The sequence below is a fragment of the Pseudopipra pipra genome, chromosome 2 (assembly GCF_036250125.1).
Source record: "Pseudopipra pipra isolate bDixPip1 chromosome 2, bDixPip1.hap1, whole genome shotgun sequence".
NCBI classification, from domain to species: Eukaryota; Metazoa; Chordata; class Aves; order Passeriformes; family Pipridae; genus Pseudopipra; species Pseudopipra pipra.
The window spans coordinates 87,986,697-88,006,980 of NC_087550.1; the positions used below are offsets into that span (position 1 = coordinate 87,986,697).

General features: G+C 41.6%; 1 protein-coding gene and 1 long non-coding RNA gene across 5 annotated transcripts in view; one reads left to right on the forward strand and one right to left on the reverse strand.

Annotated features, from left to right (window-relative positions):
* Positions 1–20,284, forward strand: part of LOC135410043 (uncharacterized) — a 44,849-nt gene that overhangs the window by 16,703 nt on the left and 7,862 nt on the right. Inside the window, exon 2 of the long non-coding RNA XR_010428495.1 lies at positions 15,971–16,059. This is a non-coding gene — a long non-coding RNA (uncharacterized LOC135410043). The remainder of the gene's footprint in view (positions 1–15,970; positions 16,060–20,284) is intronic.
* Positions 263–20,284, reverse strand: part of AFF3 (ALF transcription elongation factor 3) — a 339,352-nt gene continuing 319,330 nt past the window's right edge. For 3 of the 4 annotated variants that reach the window (XM_064646294.1, XM_064646293.1, XM_064646296.1), the window contains exons 17-21: positions 19,002–19,073; positions 17,329–17,422; positions 13,251–13,300; positions 12,906–13,120; positions 263–11,522 (exon numbers count right to left, since the gene is read on the reverse strand). In XM_064646294.1, coding sequence (XP_064502364.1) covers positions 11,401–11,522; positions 12,906–13,120; positions 13,251–13,300; positions 17,329–17,422; positions 19,002–19,073 — 553 coding nt within the window. In that variant the 3' untranslated portion in view covers positions 263–11,400. The remainder of the gene's footprint in view (positions 11,523–12,905; positions 13,121–13,250; positions 13,301–17,328; positions 17,423–19,001; positions 19,074–20,284) is intronic. The other variant, XM_064646295.1, reaches the window with a different exon arrangement.

Consider the following 20,284-nt stretch of genomic DNA (forward strand, 5'->3'; position numbering starts at 1 on the left):
ATCTTTGGTTCTGCCAGACACCCCAGTTAAATCTGGTACCCTGCTAATGAGATCTGCTTTGGTGACTGAGCCTTTCCTCCTTCCTTGTAGAAAGGTTGCAAATGAGCTCACCCATGAAGGAAGTGTGGATAAAGGTAGGTGATTTAGGCAGGAGCAAAGGCGACTGCAATAGGAACCAAAAGCTGCAACAGAAAACCAGGCAATTATTTCCCTCAGAAAAAGGTTTAAGAAAGAGACAGATGAGGCATAATTGAGACAGAAGGATGTTGAATTCATGATTTATTGTCACATTAAAAAAGTAATATTACTGATGAATTAATATTTGCTTTTTAATATAAAAGTGCTTATTCTTACAAATCCTTAAGGCTCATTCTGTTACATTACAGTAGGATTTTTCACCATCCCAGAAACTGTGCTACATGAGTTTTATATGAACTGCGGACATAGCAAAATCTCCAAACGGTAAAACAAGTCATTATTAATTTCATTGCCTTTGTATGCATTAATCTGTTTAATTGTGTCACATAATTTAACATGAAAACAAACAAATGAAAATTTTTTTTGTATCTTCTAGTTTGACTTGGAACTGATCCCTGAAAGATTTGTATTTTGCTTGAGTGAATGGAACAAATACAATTGGTTCTGAATCTCAATTTTTTACTTGTACAGCAAAAGGGAAGGAGTGAGAGGAGCATTACAGTTGTAGCATCTACCTTATGTTTCTTACTAAAGAGGAAAGGAATGACTACAAAGCACAAGTACTGTTTATATGTGATATATTTATTTTTGTAATGTCCCTATGTTGTACTTTTACTTAGGTAAAGCTCCCACTGAAGCCAATGTGAGTTTTGCCTGAGGGAGGAATAAGACCAGGGCTCTCACGGGGAACATTTTACATTAAGTAGTTTATTATGTTTTTGTCTCACAATGGAAGAATGAAATAGGTGGAAGTTACTAAAGCTCTTGTTTGTATTGATCACAAGTGGAATATGATTTCTGGCATATACTATGTTACACACATAAGAGTATACCACATTTATTTGTAATCATAATCAGAGCTTTATTAGTTGGATGGACAGTGAATATGCTATTTCTACTTAAATTTTAGGTATTTATTTACTGTAAAGACTTTTTTTTTTTGACAATAATTGGGTCAAACTGCAGCAACTAAAAAAATACCTAATGCAAAAGATAAAAATAATTTAAAGTATTCTGGAGCAAGGGGGGAAATGCTAACTGATCTAATAAATAAGGCAGTTTAAAGCATTGGTGACTGCTACTGTGATATATGTACATACTTTACAGCATAAATTACTGTACAGAATACTCTGTTTATTAACCTGTGTAAACAATATTGCCTGCTGTATGGGGACCTATTGTGGGATTATGGTCAGCAGAAAGAGAAAAACTGCTGTAGCAGAGTGGGGGAGGTCTCAGGTAGCACATCCTCAGAGAGAAACATGAGTGATATTTTATGAGCTGCAAACAAAGCCATCCCAACTCGAATAATTTTACAAAAAACCTGCTGGCGTTTGTTGCTGTAAATGAAATATGGAAATGAATCTCTGTGGTTCGTTACAAAAGTAATTCTAGTCATAAACTGGTCTCTGTGTACCTCATCTGGCCAGGGACAGTCACACAGGAGTTCACTGTGTGAAAAGGGGAGATAGGGAAGAGTTGCAATGCACCAACATCTCCCCAGGCACTGTCTGCACTGCCAGTGCGCCTGTCAGGAGGATGGTCAGTGGCTGGATCCCACACTGGGATTGCCACACTGCCTCTTCAGCCACTGGTGCTACGTGCAGCATGGGAAATTGGCAGGGGTCTCTGTGACTGTTGCAACTGGCCGGAGAAGTAGTGACAAATTTAAGCATCCTGTTATTTTGCTGACTCTGTACTGTCTTCTCCACCTATTTGTTTCCCTCACCCACCCTCAGCATTGTTTGGTTTTGGCTTCTGCATTGTGGCAGCTCCATGGAAGAGAGTCTCTGTAGGACTCTGTAGGACTACTGCAACATGGCACTGGTCAGCAGGCACCACTGCAGTCCAGGTTTCCGTAAATAACATGCCTATGAAGGCAGGGAGTTGCTAAAGGCAGTAAGTGTGCGTGCAGCCATGATTTGTTATACTTGTTATTGTCTCCATTTGCCATGGTCAGCACGGGGCATTGTCCCTGCACAGGAGGACCAGGGATTAGCCTTGGGCAGTTCTCACACTGCCTGGCTTCTCTGCTTTGGCTCCTCTGCTTTGGTTCCTGCCCCTTCTGTTGCCATCCATGGGAAGAGACAGCCTACCAATGGTACTGCAAGCACACCCTGACCTGGCTGCTCTGAAGCTCTCAACGTACCACTGCTCTTTCTGCCTCCACTGACACCAAGGGAAGCCAGCACTAGGAGCTGGTAGAGGACTGCTGGTCTGCAGGCAGGCCACAAGCTTTAGGTGTTCCTGTGTAGCCTATAGGCTGTTCATCATGGATAAAATTGTCATTTTCACATAGTGAATTGAAAAATGACGCTGAATTTCCATAAAAAAGAGTAATATTGGCCTCGTGGGCTCACAGCCAATCTCATCTCTTTCATCACCTACAGAGAAACTGTTTCTCCTTCTTTAAAGGAAGCCAGCTCTACTTCCAGGCAGCATCTGGGAAAAGTGCCTGCAAGTGTTTAGTAAAATGTAAAATATATTTCCTTGATATTTCAGTAATCTTAGTAGAAGAAAGATGCTCAATCAGTTCTCAAGGAACTACTTTGGATTTAGGCCCAGTGAATTACAGAGTGGTCAAGAGATGGTCCAAGTCTAAAATGTATGCTTGAAATAGCTCAGAAGGAACTATATTTACTCCATACCTATTTTCCTGCATATCTGCTCTCTCCCAACATGATCTCAGCACCATCCTGCCTCAGCGCATCCTACGATATTTACCAATTTCATCATGCACTCTTGTCAGCAACAGGTGTGACTGTAAACCTGGGGTGGGATTTATGGCACCTCTATATCTGAACTCATCACCTAAATTCCCTTTGTAGCCAGTAGACAGAAACAAGCATTTCTAGGGTGTGATTCATTGTGCTTATTTCAGACCTTCTGTACAAGACGAGGCAAATCCCAACTTCTGTGTTTAAATCAGGACCTTTTTTCCTCTCCCATTTCACCCTCTCTTCCTATTTAACAAGGCTGTTGTGTCCTTAAGAGCCTAAAAAAGGTCATTGCACAGGTGTGACCACCAGCTCCTGCTCATTCTACAGCAGGGCCATAAAGTGGCAATGCTTACTGAAGCAGATCAGTAACACAGTGTCAGGCCAAGGTGTTGGGCCTGGTGATGCTGCTGGAACCGCTCCAGCTGCACTTCTGTTTCACACAAGGTATTTGAGTCACCAACACATTCCCCAGATTAATGCTCTCTCCCATCTGCTGCCTTTCCATGCAGAGGAGAAGAGCTGTCAGAAATTGTGCATGAAGTCATCAGCACCCACTGTCTCTTCCTCAAGAGGGAACTGAATTCTCTTGCTAGGAATAATGGGATGAGGTGGGTGCCACTCCCACAGGTAGGGTGGGAATGAGAAGAAAGCAGAAAAGTCCTGAGGTGCTTGGAGTAGCTCTGCACTGACTTTCACCTTTTCCCTGTGACTAATTTCAACTCTACCTTGTCCTGCGTGTCACAAGCCCAGGCTGGGAGATGGAGTTGAGGAAGAAAATGTCTAGAACTGCAGGACAGTCCCCAAAGGGACCTTGACATCCAGAGGGACCTAGACAGACTTGAGGAAAGGACCCATGTGACCCTTATGAAGTCCAACAAGGCCAAGTAGAAGGTGCCACATCTGTGTTAGTCCAAGTCCCAATATCAATACAGATTAAGGATGTTCTGATTGAGAGCAGCCCTGCTGAGAAGTACTGGCGGATGCTAGTGGGTGAGAGGCTGAACAGGAGCCAGCAATGTGCACTTGCAGCCCACAAAGCCAAAAAAGCATGACCAGCAGGTTGAGGGAAGTGACTCTCCCCCTCTACTCTGCTGTCATGAGACCCCTACCTGGAGTACTGAGTCCAGATCTGCATACTCAGTACAGGAAAGACATGGACCTGTTGGAGCAGGTCCAGAGGAGGCCATGAAGATGGTCAGAGGGCTGGAGCACTTCTCCTACAAAGACAGGCTGAGAGAGCTGGGGTTGTTCAGCCTGGAGAAGAGCAGATTCTGGGGAGATCTTACCGTGACCTTTTCATACAAAAAGGGAGTTTATAAGAAAGGTGCAGAAAGATTTTTTACCAGAGCCTGTAGTGACAGGACAAGGGGCAACAGTGTTCAACTGAAAGAGGTTAGAGTTAGATTAGATCTAAGGAAGAAATTTTCACAATGAGGATGGTGAGGCACTGGAACAGGTTGCCCAGAGAAGTTGTGGATGCCACATATATGGGAAGTGTTGAAGGCCAGGTTGGATGGAGCTTTGAACAGCCTGGTCCAGTGGATGGTGTCCCTGTCCATGGCAGGGCGGTTGGAACTAGGTGCCTTTCAACCCAAACCCTTCTATGATTCTATGATAATTCTAAACTGCAAATGAAAATACCCTTTTTCAATAGAAATATATTCCAAAATGGAAGTGAGAAAAAGAATAAGAAGGGCTTGTCCTTTGGTAAATATCACCTATGTCTAACTAGTTCCTGCCGGAAGTGTTTCCTTTGATGTCTGTTGATAGGGTGAGAATTCCATATCTAAGAATGCCAAGTGGAGGAGCAAAGGTATTTAGTGCCAAGGAAGGACTTGTTAGTATTGACTGAATAACATGAACCACAATAGAAACATTTTGTTGATTTGACTGGTGTTCAATCCTTGGTGAAGTGCTTTATTGATGACTTCTACTTGTAATGTGTCAGAAAAAAGCTGAGAGTTTGACTTGGGGATGCTGGCTAACAATGGTGTGATTTGGGAAGGTAACTACCATATTATGCTCCCAGTGCATCTCTGACTTCCCAGTTCAGTTACTCACAATGTGCATCAGACACATATTTTCTTACGAGAGACTTTTTTTTTAATGTTTTGTTAAGCAACTAGTTCTCTCTGCAGTGCATCGTTCTAAGAGAAAATTTCCATTGATTTGAAGTTATTTGAAGCTGGATTTGGAATAACAAATATTTGAACACTTCTGAAGCTGTTATGAGAAACACACTTTGTACAAATTTCTTCCGCAGAAATACAAAGTGGCTGAAAGCCATAAAAAGATGTGAAATTCTTCGATGGCCATGCAACACTTGGCAAACCTATGCTGTTTGTCTCCTTATGTATGCTTGTAATTCTTGCTCTCTACCAGGATCATAGTTATAGATACTATGGGAATGGCAATTTCACCTAGGCTGTGACTCCCCTCAGCACTAAGCAAAAGTTTTATTCTCTCTGGTGCTTATATCAAGAGCTTACACCGTATTTAAGGATTTTGAGGGTCTTGTAGCTCTGGACTCAGGGGCAAAATTCATCCACTGTACTTAGCAGTTTTTTCCATAGCTCTTCTACAGCACTTTCCTTCTGAGGATACAAAGTGATTTGCAAACATTAATTAATTTTCATAAAGCCCTATGAGGCAGATAAGTGTTAAGTATCCCCATGTTAGTATATACGAGAAACATGAGACCTGAGTGCCTTATCATCCATGTTGTTCACTATTCGCTCCCAAAAAGGGAATAAGTGCCTTGGGACAGAGGAAATCCCCCCTTTTCCCCCTAATTCTGTTATTTCCCTTGGACCCTCTGGAATCCTTCAAGGGCAGCAGCGATGAGGCTGGGCTTCAAGCTACGATGTGTGAGATTCAAGCTCACAGACTGAAAAAGCAAGTGAGCCTTCCTGTATTTGCTGCTGGTTTGGGGGGCAAAAGCAAGGCCCTTTACGCAACCTGTGAGTTACTTGCTCTGTGCTCCAGCACCTCATTTAAAAGGTAGCTTGGACTGCCAAATTATCAAACACCCCTGAAAGTGCAGGCATACTTGTGGGCTGCCAAGAGCAACAGAGCCAGACAGCAAATGGAGGGAGAGAAATAGCCCCAACTGAAGAAGTAGCCCCAACTGGATCCCACCTGTCTCACTGAGGAAAACTGTAGTCTTTTGAAAGAACAACAGAGCCCTGGATGCTCTAAATCTTAGTGGTTTTCCTCTATGTAGCTTTAGTCAGGTTAGCACAAACAGGGCCTAAAGTGACTTTCCCAGTTTGTTAATTAATCTTAGGAGCAATTTACAGCACCAGTGATGCTGGAAATGGAGTCTTGGCCTTACTGAGGGCAAATGGCAGCTATATGAGACACATCAAAGTAGCCAAATTTTCATGCTAACAATATTGGCTGAGAGACGTTCTGTATTTTTTGAGACAGATCATCCAAATGCTTTTCTGAAAGCATTCTGACAAATTTTCTGTGGTTACATGCCTTCCCAGCCCTTGGTGCACAGTACATAAGCTAACGTAAAAATTATAATCATGATACTCGTCAGACCAACCAGGCCTTTTTAAGACATGAAAATCGGACTAATTCCTTAGTTTCAAACACAATGAGTTCAAATATGTGTATGCTAACAAAAATATACCAAAATGAGAGGCATGTTAGATCTGCACCAGCCAAACTTCAGTTGTTACATTAACAACTCCATATTCTTCAAGCATTGTTTGTATTTCTACTGTGCCAGGAGATTTTATTCTTCAGTTTGAGGATTCTCCCTGAATGGGGGAGGGAAATGTTGCTATCGCTCTGAAAAAGAAACATTTCTTTCTGACATGTTAAGCATTAAGAGGATTATGTAAAGGCAAGGCATATTGCAGAAGGAGATGTTCTTAATATAGCTTTTACTATGAACCCATGACCCACCAGAAAATTTAGGAGAGTTAAAAAAACATATTGCTTTGACAATCTTTTAATTTTAAAAAATCGTCTAGTAAAAAGATCAAGGAATTCATCCACTGTTATTTACATAAAATTCAACCTTTCCTGCCTAAAATCATGAATCATTTAATGTCACATCTGCAGGATCTCTTAGGCAGATGCCATTAATCCAAGTCATTTTGCAAATTCCAATTTCATTTGGATTAAAAACTACTACTAAGTCAATGAATAGTATATACTGAACATGCATTAAGGCTGGTGACTGCTAAAGTCTCTTGGGTAGATAAACTAAGTACAGATTAGCCAGGTCTAAGTATATGTTCTCATCTAGGGAAGAAAAGATATCCTGACATTTCAGTGATGTAGATTTGAATCAGTAGCCATGAAAAATGGTTGAACAATTGTATTACAAAAGAGATACTATGGCACAGTCCCAAAGGTGCATTTCGTATAAATTAATTAGCTACACAAATTATTTTGACAACAGCTACTGCACTTCTGAGGTGATATGGCTGCTCAGTGATGAGTACTTGATGATCAATGGTAGGCACTAGTCATATCCTTCATGCCGAGTGACTTTTATGACTATTTAGATTTACAGTATATACATATGTGTATCTACACTTAGGGCTTGATCTTCTTAATCTCCTTTACCTATGGTCCTCTGTTCACTATATTCTCTTCCTTTGGAGCCCCGTGGTATTTGGACAAAAGAAATAGGCAAACAAGAGTTTTGGGTATCCTGTCATGTGACTGGGAGGACATGTCTGACTTTTGGCCACAACTGAACCTCTGCATATGCTTTGTTCTTACCTGTCACTCATGCCATGATGGAATACTGTAAAGGATTAAGGCCAAGGAGTCTGTATGATCTTGCTCTCTGTGAAGATCCTATAGGCTGTTCTGCATTTGTCACATCCATCTGCAATACCTAATTCCTTTGAATCCGTCCCATTTCTTTACCAACCCTTACTGCTTCAGAAGCCTCTGTAAGCAAATTTCTCCTTCCAGGCATGATCTGGAAAAGCGGAGACTGAGGGGAGACCTCATTGTGGTCTTCAACATCCTCATGAAGGGACTTTGAGGCACAGGTATCGATCTCTTCACTCTTGTGACCAGTGACAGGACTCCAGGGAACGGCATGAAGCTGAGTCAGGGGACGTTTAGGTTACTTATCAGGGAAAGGTTTTTCACCCAGAGGGTGGTTGGGCACTGGAACAGGCTCCCCAGGGAAGTGGTTACAGCACCAAGCCTGACAGAGTTCAAGAAGCGTTTGGACAACGCTCTCAGACACATGGTGTGATTCTTGGGATGTCCTGTGCTGGGCCAAGAGTTGGACTCGATGATCCTTATGGGTCCCTTCCAACTCGGCATATTCTGTGATTCTGTGATTCTTCTGGATTTGTACGGGATGACTTCTTACTTTCTCAAAATGAACCTGGACATTGCTATGGCACAAAGAACCTGCACATTCCCGGACTTTCACAACAGACTAAAATGAGTCATTGTTTTTCATGGAGCCCCAAAGAAAGACAGTCTCCTCTGGTCCTATCCAGAACACACTGAGTGTCTCAGTGTGAAGAGCCTAATATTATTCAGGTTCTTAAGGTGGAGCATATGCTTAACTGGACCAGACCTGAAAGTCACATGCACTTTTTCAGACCAGGCCCTAAGAAGATCAAATGAAGTGTTGTCACTGTGCCACATTCAGTCATCTAATCAGCCACAGCCCTCAGGCAAATAGCCTGAACAGAAGAGTATTCTAAATAACCTCACCAAAATAGTATAGCTGCAAGAAACCCTATGGAGAGAAAGCCAAACCCTCTAATCCATTCATCCTGTTGAACCACTAGAAATTAAGGCTCAGCATTCTCATCAGACAACACAGATGATGCCCGCACAAACGCTAAAAACCAGTGTGTTTTTCCATGGAAACAATGAGTATTCAGCCAAAATAATTCAATATGAGAACAACATACAGGAAAGAACAATCATCTGCAAGAATCCTTAATACTTGGAAATGTTACAACAGAACAGCATTAATTCTTGCATTTCTTTGAAGTTTCTTGACATATTATATACATATAAAGAGTTCATCATGATTAATAAAAATATCCCGATCTTAGTAAAATAAACATGCTTCAAAGTTCCATATTTGAAACTCAAATGCCACATGTGCAAGAAAACTAAACTCCATTTAAGGCAAGTAATATATGTCACTTCTAAAATTTCTCAACATTAAATAGCAGAAAGGGCTCCCAAAACCTCAAACTTATCTGAAGATAAACATCATAGGCACCGTCAAAGAAAACAAAAGCTAATCTAACTGGAATTTCACTTTCCTGATCTGAGGGGAAATTCCACAGTACCTTCATATGGTATTGAAGCAGCTGACAGAATCTGTTGCTACTAGTCTAGTATATCCTGACAGACTTCCACAGCTGGAGATTAGGCAAGTGATAAACAGAAAGGCACCGATCAAGTTCTCCACAATACTTGTGACAAAACAAACTGTGTTCCTTCTGGGATGGGTAACAGCCAAGGTTAAGAGTGACAGGAGGACTCAGAGGTTGTGTATTTTGTCATTTAAAGGCATGTATGTGTTCACTCTTAGAGCCAGCCACCCTCTAACACTCAAGTCCATGCTAAGAGGTGACCACAGCTGAGCTCAGGACTTCTCTTGTGGGGGAAGTATCTGAGCACTGATGGGCACATAAATATCGTCCCAGGATGTCTTGGGGCTGAGCAGCTCCTTGGTAGCTACCCTGCTGAGCTGCTCCAAAGAACACAGTGAAGGCTCTGAGCCTGAGCAATAGCTGGAGTTATGCTAAGGAGCCTTGCCAAAATCACAGCTATGTGGGGCTCAGGGTGCTCACCAGCCCATCTTTACATACAACCTGTGCTACCGAAGACATTTTACTGAGAAATCATACTGCATTGTTTGGTACCTTTCTTCAGAATGCAGCTCTTCAAAAATGAGGGAAGAAAAAAAAGGCAGCAAGGACCATTTAATCAACCATTTATATCAGTAGCTACTTCTACCTGTATCTTCTATTGAAAGTGTCTTTTGTACTCAAATTTCCTTAATATGTATGTAAATGAGATCAGAAAACAATAATGAAAGGGTCTAACTAGTGACTCAGACAAGAACAGTCCATTGGAAGTCACTGGAACTGATGATTGGAGTAAAGGCTGCAAATCTGATTGCAAAAAAATTATATTTCCAATACAGAAAAACATCCCTAAATATGCAAAAATCACTTAAAATGAACAAAAATGCACTGAATGCAAGCACAGTTGATATGAACTGGCCTTGACCTCAGCTGACCCAAATTAAACTCCAATTATTGTGGGATTAATTCTTCTGGCATGAAAAACACAGCCTGTCAACAAGAACTGAAAACATCCCATAAATCAAGAAGCGTTAAAGCCTAGTTGAGGATTATGCATGGAGAGTGAGAGGATTATGATAGGAAACAGTTCTTAGCCTGATGAGCAGCAAACTCAGCTTCCCAGATAAAGGAAATTGCATGTAATGCTCCCATACAGCTTGGAAGAAAATGCTGCAAGCTTCTGCTAGATGAAAAAGATATGAAAGTCAAAATCTGCAGGATGGAGCCTTCCCATGGAAAGCCAACAACTGTTATAAATATCTGTCTCTGTGTGTGTGCAGCTGAAATTAACACATTTTCTTTCCTAAGTGGATTGCTGTTTGCCATATTTTTTCATTATCTATTTACTGTCAGTAACAAAATGCAATTTTCCACTGTCTCTTTTAAGTTCTTGCTATCAGCATATCTGTTTTCAGGCCTTTTGCTTGATACCGTAGGTTGTACTGTTGGTGAGGAACTGAACGAGAGATAAAGTTACTTAAAAAGACAGGAGATAAAGAAACGCATGCAATTTGTTGAAACTTATTGCACATGAAGGAATGCCATCTTTGTCTGACTTAATGGGGCTACACAACTCCTCTCTGTGCTCCAGTGGAGAAGTAACAGGGAGATGGCACATTAATACTGAAACTTCTGTGACGTGCCCATGCTCGCAGTAAAAGTTCTCCATGTCTATAATTTGCCCTCATTCATTCCAGTTCAGGAGAGCCCTTGTGTATGTGCTTAAGCTCTGCTGAAGTCATCAGGATTTCAGTACCAGCTTAAAGTTAAGAATCTGTTCTGAGCTTTCCTGAATAGGGATCTGTGCTTATTGCACTCGGCTCAATCAACCCGTGAGATTTTGGTTTTTGAGTTTTTTAGTACAAGAATAGAAAGGGTATGTTTTGTGCATCAAGATCAGTTCTTTATAGTATTTCTAGTGTATGGAAATGTTTTGAGAGTGATGTAGAACAAACAATTCATTCTGAAGAGACATCACTGTATATTGTACTGCTGCACACATACATGTCTACAGTCAGAAAAATTTTGCTCAGTATTGAAGAAATATTCACCTTTGTTTGGATCAATGCTGTGGCTGACTATTTCTGTAGCACAGTGTCCAGAATAACTGAGTTATCCATGAAAGGTATACTGTCCATGTGAATGGCAAGCAGTCATTATGACAAGTGAGCACTATTCCGCACCCAGTGAAGTCCTTGCTGAGTGTACTGAACTAAATGCTCCATACTGCTGTGCAAGGTGATAGGTCCCATCAATGCATCCAAATCATTAAAAAAATCTGCAGGAAAAAAAAAGATTCAGCATCAGAAGAGTGAACCTTTATTTGCTACTTGTCACCCTTTAATAGATTTTATTCTCTTGCAAATTGAGTCAAGCTGAACATTTCATGGGAATGAAAGTTTAGCACTGGTGAGATTAATTTTAAAGCGCCGTGGTTCATGATGTTACAGGCTGATGCACAACAATTTTCTTTTTAAAGAACAAAACAGTTCTTCAGCTTTGCTTTTCAATGATTTCCATTGAGTCTTGATAAAGCAAACAGATGCTGGGCAAGATTTATTCTGAGATTAGGGACAACTAAATCAAAAAGTCTACACACAAGTGTCTAATGATACATATGTGATATGCTAGATATTTAAGCTACCATGAGAGAGAAACAGAGGCCTGTACAACATGGTAAACTCAGCCTAAGGAGTAATTTGGCTAACTAGACACTAGGCATTAGAATAACACGATGGTTTGGGTTGGAAAGGACCTTAAAGATCACCCAGTTCAAACCCCCATGCCATGGATAGGGACAATGCAATACTCTCAGGCAGTTGATATGCACAGCCTGGACTGGAGATCTAACATAGGATATACAGGAGACAGAGTGGCAGTGCAGGTACAGACACCTCAAATGGCATTGGGTGGCTGTGGTTAGCCACATGGATTGTATCTCTGTCTCCCTTTCAGGGTGAACTGAACAGCACTCTGAACTCTGCTGTTTGTATTGAACAAAGCTCCATCAATTGCAATGGGAGATGAGCCCCCCGACTCACATGTACACACCTACACTTAGGTGTCCTGTTTTGACTTGAATTCTGCCCTTGTCCCTGCCTTAAATGCATAAATTATCCTGAAAACCAGGGAATAATTTACCATCAAGTCAGATGCTGAGGCACGTGCTCATGGAAACCATTTCAGAAGAAGAGAAGTTTGCACTGAAGAGGGAGTGAAGCACCTCACTGCCATTTGTGTACGTTTTGGATGGAGGGAGGGCTAGGGGCTGTTCATTCCTTCTGCAGAAAGAAATTCTTCTCCTGCTTTTTGACGTGGTCTGGCTAAACACATCTCATCCACGTCCGCGATTTTGGGGGCAAGAAGCTCTTTCTCTCCAGAGTGACACAGATGGCAGTGAGTGCTACCCACAGCTATGTCTGCAACTGGTCTGTCACGAGTCCTGGCCACCCAAATAAAAGAAAAAATTAGATTCTTCTAAGTGAGATAGCAATCAAAATTGCCTTTTTGGGCTGTTTTGGAACACACTATGAACAGACCAAAGGAGAAAAACACCCCTGCATCCCTACTTTGCCGACAGGTTTCCTATCAAAATAGTTATTTTCCTGATCCAAATCATGTAACAGTCTTCTAAAATAGCCCATTGCCTTGCCTTGCTCACCTCTGTTTTCCTTGGCCAAGTTGTCAGCCATCTCCCAGTAGTCATAGCTGTGGAGGATGCTGTTGGTGATGCTGACGTGGTTGGCGGCCATCTGATGAATGCGCTGAGGAATGCTGATGATAGGAGATGGGGAAGGGGCCCCTGTGCTCCCCTGGGATCCTACAGAGCTGACTGGAGATGGGCTGGGGGACATAGGTGATGGAGTTCCTGTGCTCCTAGAAACAGATGTTAATACAGTTATTTAAAAGGTGTTGGGATTAAAATCACCAGAGTATCAGACTATACTGCAGGTAAGAAAATACGGTTTCTGACTGCCAATCTGATGTAAGTTTCTGTGCAACTTACTTTCCACTGGCACCCCAAGGAGACGGGTTCTGTGCAGATTTTGATGAATTCTGGAAAGGAAAGAGTAACTCACAATGCATATAATTTATATAAGACTACAAAATGAAAACAGTAAAGAGTGTAAAAATACAGAAATGTAAAGAAAATGAGGCAATTGCATCTCATGATGCAATAAATCCAGTCAGCCTTTTTTTGGTGTTGTGATGAAGCACTGCTGCAGAACAGACTTGAATCATAGTCTATTGAACATCCTGGGATAGGGGCTGATTAGGAAAACACATTAGCTGAAATGGAACCTTTCCACAGAAATCCTGGGAATTCAGAAAAGTGATGTCAGGACTCTGTGAAGTTTAGGCTGGAATTTCTTGTGATGGAAAAAATCAGAAAGCTTTCCTCCTACTCTCCTGCCCCCACTGACAAATGTCATTCCTCTAGGACCTTCAAGACTGCAAGTCTGCTCAGCTTGGCTGACCACAGAGATGTGAATCGGGGGTCCCTCAGCTTAGGTAGCTGTTCTAACCACGAGGCTCAAGAATCTCCCTCACAATTGCTCCTCTTGAGCTGTTTCCCTTGGTCTGAACACAGCAGCATTCACAGGGTCAGAGAGACTGCCTGTGTAGACTGGTGGTTTTCCTAGCTGAAGGATTCCCCCCCTGAACTCCCCAGAAGGGGACATTAGATCATTTAGTGTATACCTGGAGTCATTAAGACTCTATCTGGTATACTTCCTTAGACTAAAGAATTTCATTGCTTGTGGAGAGACCACTTTGTACAAGGACTGCATATACAGAGCAGGATAAATCTAGGTATCAGCAGTAATGGAGACTGGATACATAAAATGATTCTAGTATTTAACCTGCAAGAGCTGAGGGGAATTTACTGGCAGGTTCCTGCCCACTTGACCTGTGGAAAAACTACTCCTCTCTCTCAAGTGCAGTGACTGATTTAATCCTGGGCCTGTGAGACAGAAGGATGTAAAAACCAGAAGTCTAAGAAACCAAGCTTTGCTAGTCCATCCCATCCACAGCCTCATATTCAGCAATGGCCAGGCTTTGATTCTTTAGAGGAAAGTGACCTCCTTGCATTCTCCCCTGAAACTGTACATGCAGGTAATTGTGTGCTGGAGAACAACCTTCCCTTCTTGACATCCATGGGAGAACAAGCAAAGTCCTGCAGCTTGAGATCTGTTTATGGATATTGTTTTAAATGCAAGGATGCAGGTGTTGTAAACTGCAGGAGTTACAAGCAGTAACAGAAGTACAAAAACTCTTGGTCTCTCATGGCTTAGGAAGGAAAAATGGTAATCAGACATTCATGGATTTCAAGCCAGGAGTAATCCCCCAGGGCATGTACTCTGCAATTTCTGTTTTCCACCAATCATGGAGCTTTTACAAGAAGCTAAATTATTTTTGAACTGTATTTTATTCTTTTTAAAAGGGATAGCTAGTGATATTGAAATCCTAAGACACTATTTATCTTCCTTGTTGTCCTGTGTCCTGTTTTAGTGTTTTGCAGGCCTCACAATTAGAAAAACAGACACTGTTTCTCAGTTTTAAGGCTGAATTTTCCTAACTTCAGTGCTGGCTTTTGGATTTTGTTGGTCCAATGCCAGCAAAACTGCATGTAACTTGGTATTATCAGTTCCACTTCCATATGCACAATGATTATATCCTCTCTTAATCTGTTCTGCACTAAGCTGGACATATCTCCTGAGCCTCTCTTCAGATATGTTTGTTGTCTCGCTTTTGATGCGTCCTCTGAATTGCCTCTTGGGTTCTCATATCTTTCATGGGCACCCCAACATTGGCTGTATTTTAGCAGTGATCACACCAGTACCACGTGTGCCCTGGCATTCTTCCTGCATTTTGACACTGGTCTTCCACGTCCCAGGTAAATGATATGACAAGTTAGCTTTTGGGGTTTTGGGGTTTTTTTTGGAAGGAAGGGCTAATGTGTGAAAAAAAAAAGGAAAAGTTTTCATTTACCATCGTAAATAGAACAACCGTGAGAATCCTTGGCATTCGTTCTTCCTGCAGAATAGTTTCATTCCCCCCCCTTTCTTTTCTGATCTGTTGCAGAGCTACTGGCCTTCATCTTTCTAGTGTAATGGAAACTGAGTATACTTGCAGAGTTGGAGGCAGGAAAATATGGAAATCAAAGTGGAGTCAAGGATACTTCCACTGTACATGTAACCAACCCCGCCTTACTGTACAACTTCCCCCACATCTTTTTTTTCATGTTTTAGGTATACTGTCCAGCTTTATCTCAGTTCTGCACCAGAAAGGTGGGGGTAAGGATTCAAAACAGTGTAATGTTGTAAGGGACCATCTCTTATCCCACTTTGCCTACTGCTAACCATCTTCCCGGTTTCTTTATACTTTCAAATGTGCCTGCCCCCTGAATATCTATGCCTTCTTTTTAATTCTCTGCCGCATTAGTTCTTTTTAGAATGGAAATAAAAGACTTAAAAGGAGATTTAAATAATAATTTTTTATTTTCTAAAGGAAAAGTGTGTCTAATTTTCCCTGCAAACATGTGTGACAAGGTTTAAAATCTTTCTTTGATTGATAATATATGTGGAAGTTCTTAATGCAGTCAGCATTTCATGTAACTTGGTTTTGAAAGCTTTTAGATACCAAATATGAAAGGAGTAGAGAATTGGCTTGTTTTCCACTGAAAATTATAGCAAATGGATTTTTTTTCCATTTTTACTTTCAAAGGTGAGAATACTTTCTAATGTGAAACTACGCTATCATTATATCAGCAGGAGCTCTGAAAAAAAACAAGCTCTTCTTGACTACAGCAGAGTGTAAGTCCATTTTATGTTTTCTGTGAAACAGTTTCTGTCTGCTAGTAGGAGACATTTTACATGGTTGAGAGCCTGACCATCCTTTTCTTAATGCAGCTATTCTCTGAACTGGTAAAGAAAAATAAAGTACTGTAATAGGCACATATTTCTTTCCCCTGAAATCAAGTCACTGTTAGAGAAACATAACATGTTGAGTTATATATCTTGCAAAATTTTTTAAGCAATTACATTGACTTCAATTTCTATTTGACAATAACGGATCTGTCAATTCCGTTCACTGTCTTCACATGTTCAGAATCTGGTCATGAGCATTCGTGCTTGTATTTGAATTTTTTTATTAACAAAATGTCAAAGGATGGATGTTTTTCATTTCAAGATTCCTCAAGTCTGCAAAAAAACCCACTAGATGAGCCCTGGGTTCAAAGACTGTCCAGGTCCCCCAAAGCAGTTTGTCTTAAAGTACTTGTATGTTCATACTTTTTTTAAAAATCAGGATGATAAAGGCTTATTTTTGTGTTTGTACATCAAACGCTGGATGGATTGACTGCTAGGTGAGCTCTACTTGGAAGGTTTTGCTCTTGATGTGCTTTCCAGGGAAAGGTTGCCTGTCAAAATATATTAAAATACTTTGAGGGACGTCTGGTCTTTTTCAAAATAACCAGTGTTTGGACTTGGCAGAGAGTGAAAACCAGAAGCAGGAGAAGCAAAGTAGGAAGGAGAAGCCAACAGTGCTGTGTCAAGTACATGGCAGGTGGTCTTTTTGCCCTCTGATGCTTCTGTACAACTCCCACTGAAGACAGCGTGGGCTGTTTGACAGTTGCTTGGGTAAGAAGATGGTCCCACTGCACTGTCCTACCTATCAATCCTAAGTGGAAGCCCTGCATCTGAGGACTGATCTAAATCAAAGTCTTCAACTCACAGGTTGTCTAGTGGGAGGTGTTATCCTGGAGGAGATTCTCAGAGCAAAATCTGCAAAACCTATTCATAACAGAGCAGGACAATTGACCAAGAATAATCTGAAAGTACCTGTTTGTTAGTACAATACATTTATCATCCTTTGTGAAGGGACACAGTACGTATTTTTCAGAGAGGGGCCCTTGTGAAGACAACAGACCTGACTAGAGATCAGGTGTTGCCATGGGAGTCTATGGTAAAACTCCACTGACTTCACAGGGGAAAAAACTCAGCCCAGCACAGCTACTGTTTTAGTACAGTGCTCCATCCCCTGTAATGATACATTGATCTAAACCCATGCCATAAGTAATGCACCTTGAAATACTCAATAAGCGCTTTTGAATACTTGACCGCGTGGTCTCTCTTGAGTCGGAACATCCTCCAGTACAGAAGAGCCAGGCAGCGGTAACTGGAATATAAGGGAGAGCAGAAGGTAAAGGGTGACCCCTAAACAGAAATCCCAATGGATTGGCAAGTGTGGGAATGCCCCACAGTAACACCACTTTCAAAGCAAAAACCTAGTGTGTTTTGCTTTTCCTTTGGCAGCAGAGGCCTTATTTTAAAAAACAGTATTTAGTCCTGGAGCCAACCCAGAGCAGCAGAAGGTGCCTTGAGTTTGGAAGTGCAGACCTCTCCCCAGCTCCCCGAGCCCAGGAGCTGCCCAAACCTCAGCGAACCCCCTTAATTAGCAAATTGCTCCTGAAAAAAACAGTGCCAGCCAGGGTTGCTCAGCCTGCCAGTCTCCTTTCCTGAGAGCCGGCGGTGAAATCCCGGCTGTGGCCGCTGGAGGACAGTGTCTCCCCAGGAGAAGCGGGCCGGGAGCGGGGCGGGCTGGCAGCCTGCCCGGCGGGCGCCGGGAGCAGCCGGGGGATGCGGCGGCCTCGCAGCCTCCACCATCACTCTCCCTCTGTCACCTTCACAGGTACAGCACATATGCAAATGGTGTCAGCTCATCTGCTGGCTGGCAGACGGTGAGTTAAGATTGCCATTCATCGCCCAGAGAAGGCTCCGTCTGCTTTCCCTCGCGCTGACCTTTCTGCTGCTGAAACAGATGCAGCAGCTCCCTGAATTTGGATGTGGTTCCTCACACACCGAAGCACTCCAGCAGTTCTCAGCAAGCCTTCCTAATAAGGCTTTAAATATTCTTTTTAACCATTCTTTAGTCATTCTCCCACCTAAGCGTTTTTAAAGCAATTGCCATTAATGCATTCTGTGCGCCTGCCGATGACACAGCAAACCAGTGACAGAGAAAGGGCATTAAAAAAAAATAGTAACTCTGAATATTTTGCTCCTTTTTATACAAATGATTAATTAGGGCTCCTTATTTATGGAAGCTAAAGATGCATTTCATTTGGATTTTTAACAGATGGTTAATAGATGTTAAAAACACACTTGCTGATTGTAAATGTCCACTTACTGAGAACTCACTAACCATGTAATAGGTATTTTATGTATTAACTACATAGATATTAAATTAAAATTTGATTTTAATAACATTCTACTACTTTACTAGCAATCAGCAAGCATCCTATAGAATCTAAGGTGCTTACATATATATCTAGAAAACTCAATTTAGTAGATAATCTAAGAGGCTTAATTATCCCCATCACCATATTGCCCTTCATATAATATAAATATAATTTATGATTATTGAGCCTAAAATGTCAGCCATAAAAGAACTTAGTGAGCTATTGGTAAAAAAGTACATCACTCATAAAAACAACAAACCATCAGGCATTTAAAAATTAATTACACTGACATACCATAGCCAACCTGTCACAGTCAATAAATAAGTATGAATTGCTTATATACAGAGACAGAATGCAGACCTGGTACAGTGATACAAGGGCTGGACCTTCCCAGAGCAGAAAGTATTCTCTTAATTTCAACAGAGAACATCATTCTATCTGGCTGCGTCCAGCATCTGATTTTCAAGAACTGGCTTACTGCAGAAAAGAAGCCTTTTGAGGAAAGCTTGATCTACTAACCATAATGCTGCCAGCTGTTTGTCTTCTGGCGTGGCATTGGGGCCTGAGTGGGTTTTTAGTCTCACTGCATACCTTAAGCAAAAGGAAAAAAGCCAATGTGAGTTAACTGAGACAGCTTTATATTACTGATTAGAGAGCTAAGCTGGCCAATGTAATTTGGTCTGCCCCTTATACATATTTGCTTAAGTTACCAGACATACATGTGTTTCTTCTGGTTGTGCTTCAGAGCTGTTTTGCCATTAGCGTGCCTCCCTGCACACTTTGAACAGCAGTAACTCCCTTGAACATCATCAGTCCAGAGGGGAGCACCTGGTGAGGTGACACCGTCTTACCAAAATAACCTCTGCTGCTGCAGAGACCCAGTTACACAGAGTTCATGCAGAAAGGTTTTCAGAGCATTTCAAGGCAGACAGCCTGCCTGGAAGCTGGTGCTGACCTCACCCTGCCAGTTCTGAGCGTGTCTACCCCGATTTGTTCCTCCAAGCAGAGCGCAGCATAGGGGGAACATGTGGCTCAGAGCTATTTTTGCTCATATGACATTACATTCAGATTCTATAAATATTAAACATTCACAGAGGTAGCACTGCTGTTTCAAGAGTGTATGTGCTATGCAATCACAAATTGGTTTCTGGAAATCTCAGCTTCCAGCTGAATACCTGAACAACAGACAAGGTTAGGACAACACAGAGCGCTTCTGGGCTCACTTCCAGAAAAATACCTGTTTCCCATAATTAGCTGCTTGTGATTTTTTTCTTACCTTTGCTTTCAGACTTTAATCTTGATATCTGTGCCAAAATTCAGCATGAACATTTTGTTTCTACAGGCATACCTAGCAAACCACTTATTTTTCTGAGCTGCAGAAAGTGAGATCAACAGCAATTCACACCACAACACAACCACAGCTACACATATTATTGAAAGCTATGGATCTGCAAGCAAAATTCATTTCCAGAATTAGGATCATATATTTACTACCATGAGAAAAGACAGGGCAGACAAGAAAGAGCTTTCTGCCTTTTTTTAAAAAAAAAAAAGAGAAGAATTGCAGACATGGGGAAACAAAAAGGAAGGGAAGAATTGCAGAGATGGAATGTACTATTCTTTTACAGAAAAAAAACCTATTTGATTTTGTTCAATAACCTCCTAGTTAGAAAGCTGGCCTCAATCCACTGAAATGCATCAGAAGACAACCCTAAGTGGAATAAAATGCCAGTGGAGTTATTAACATGCGAGGAAATTTTTGCATCAACACTAAGTCCAAAATAATGCATTTGTTTTAGAAG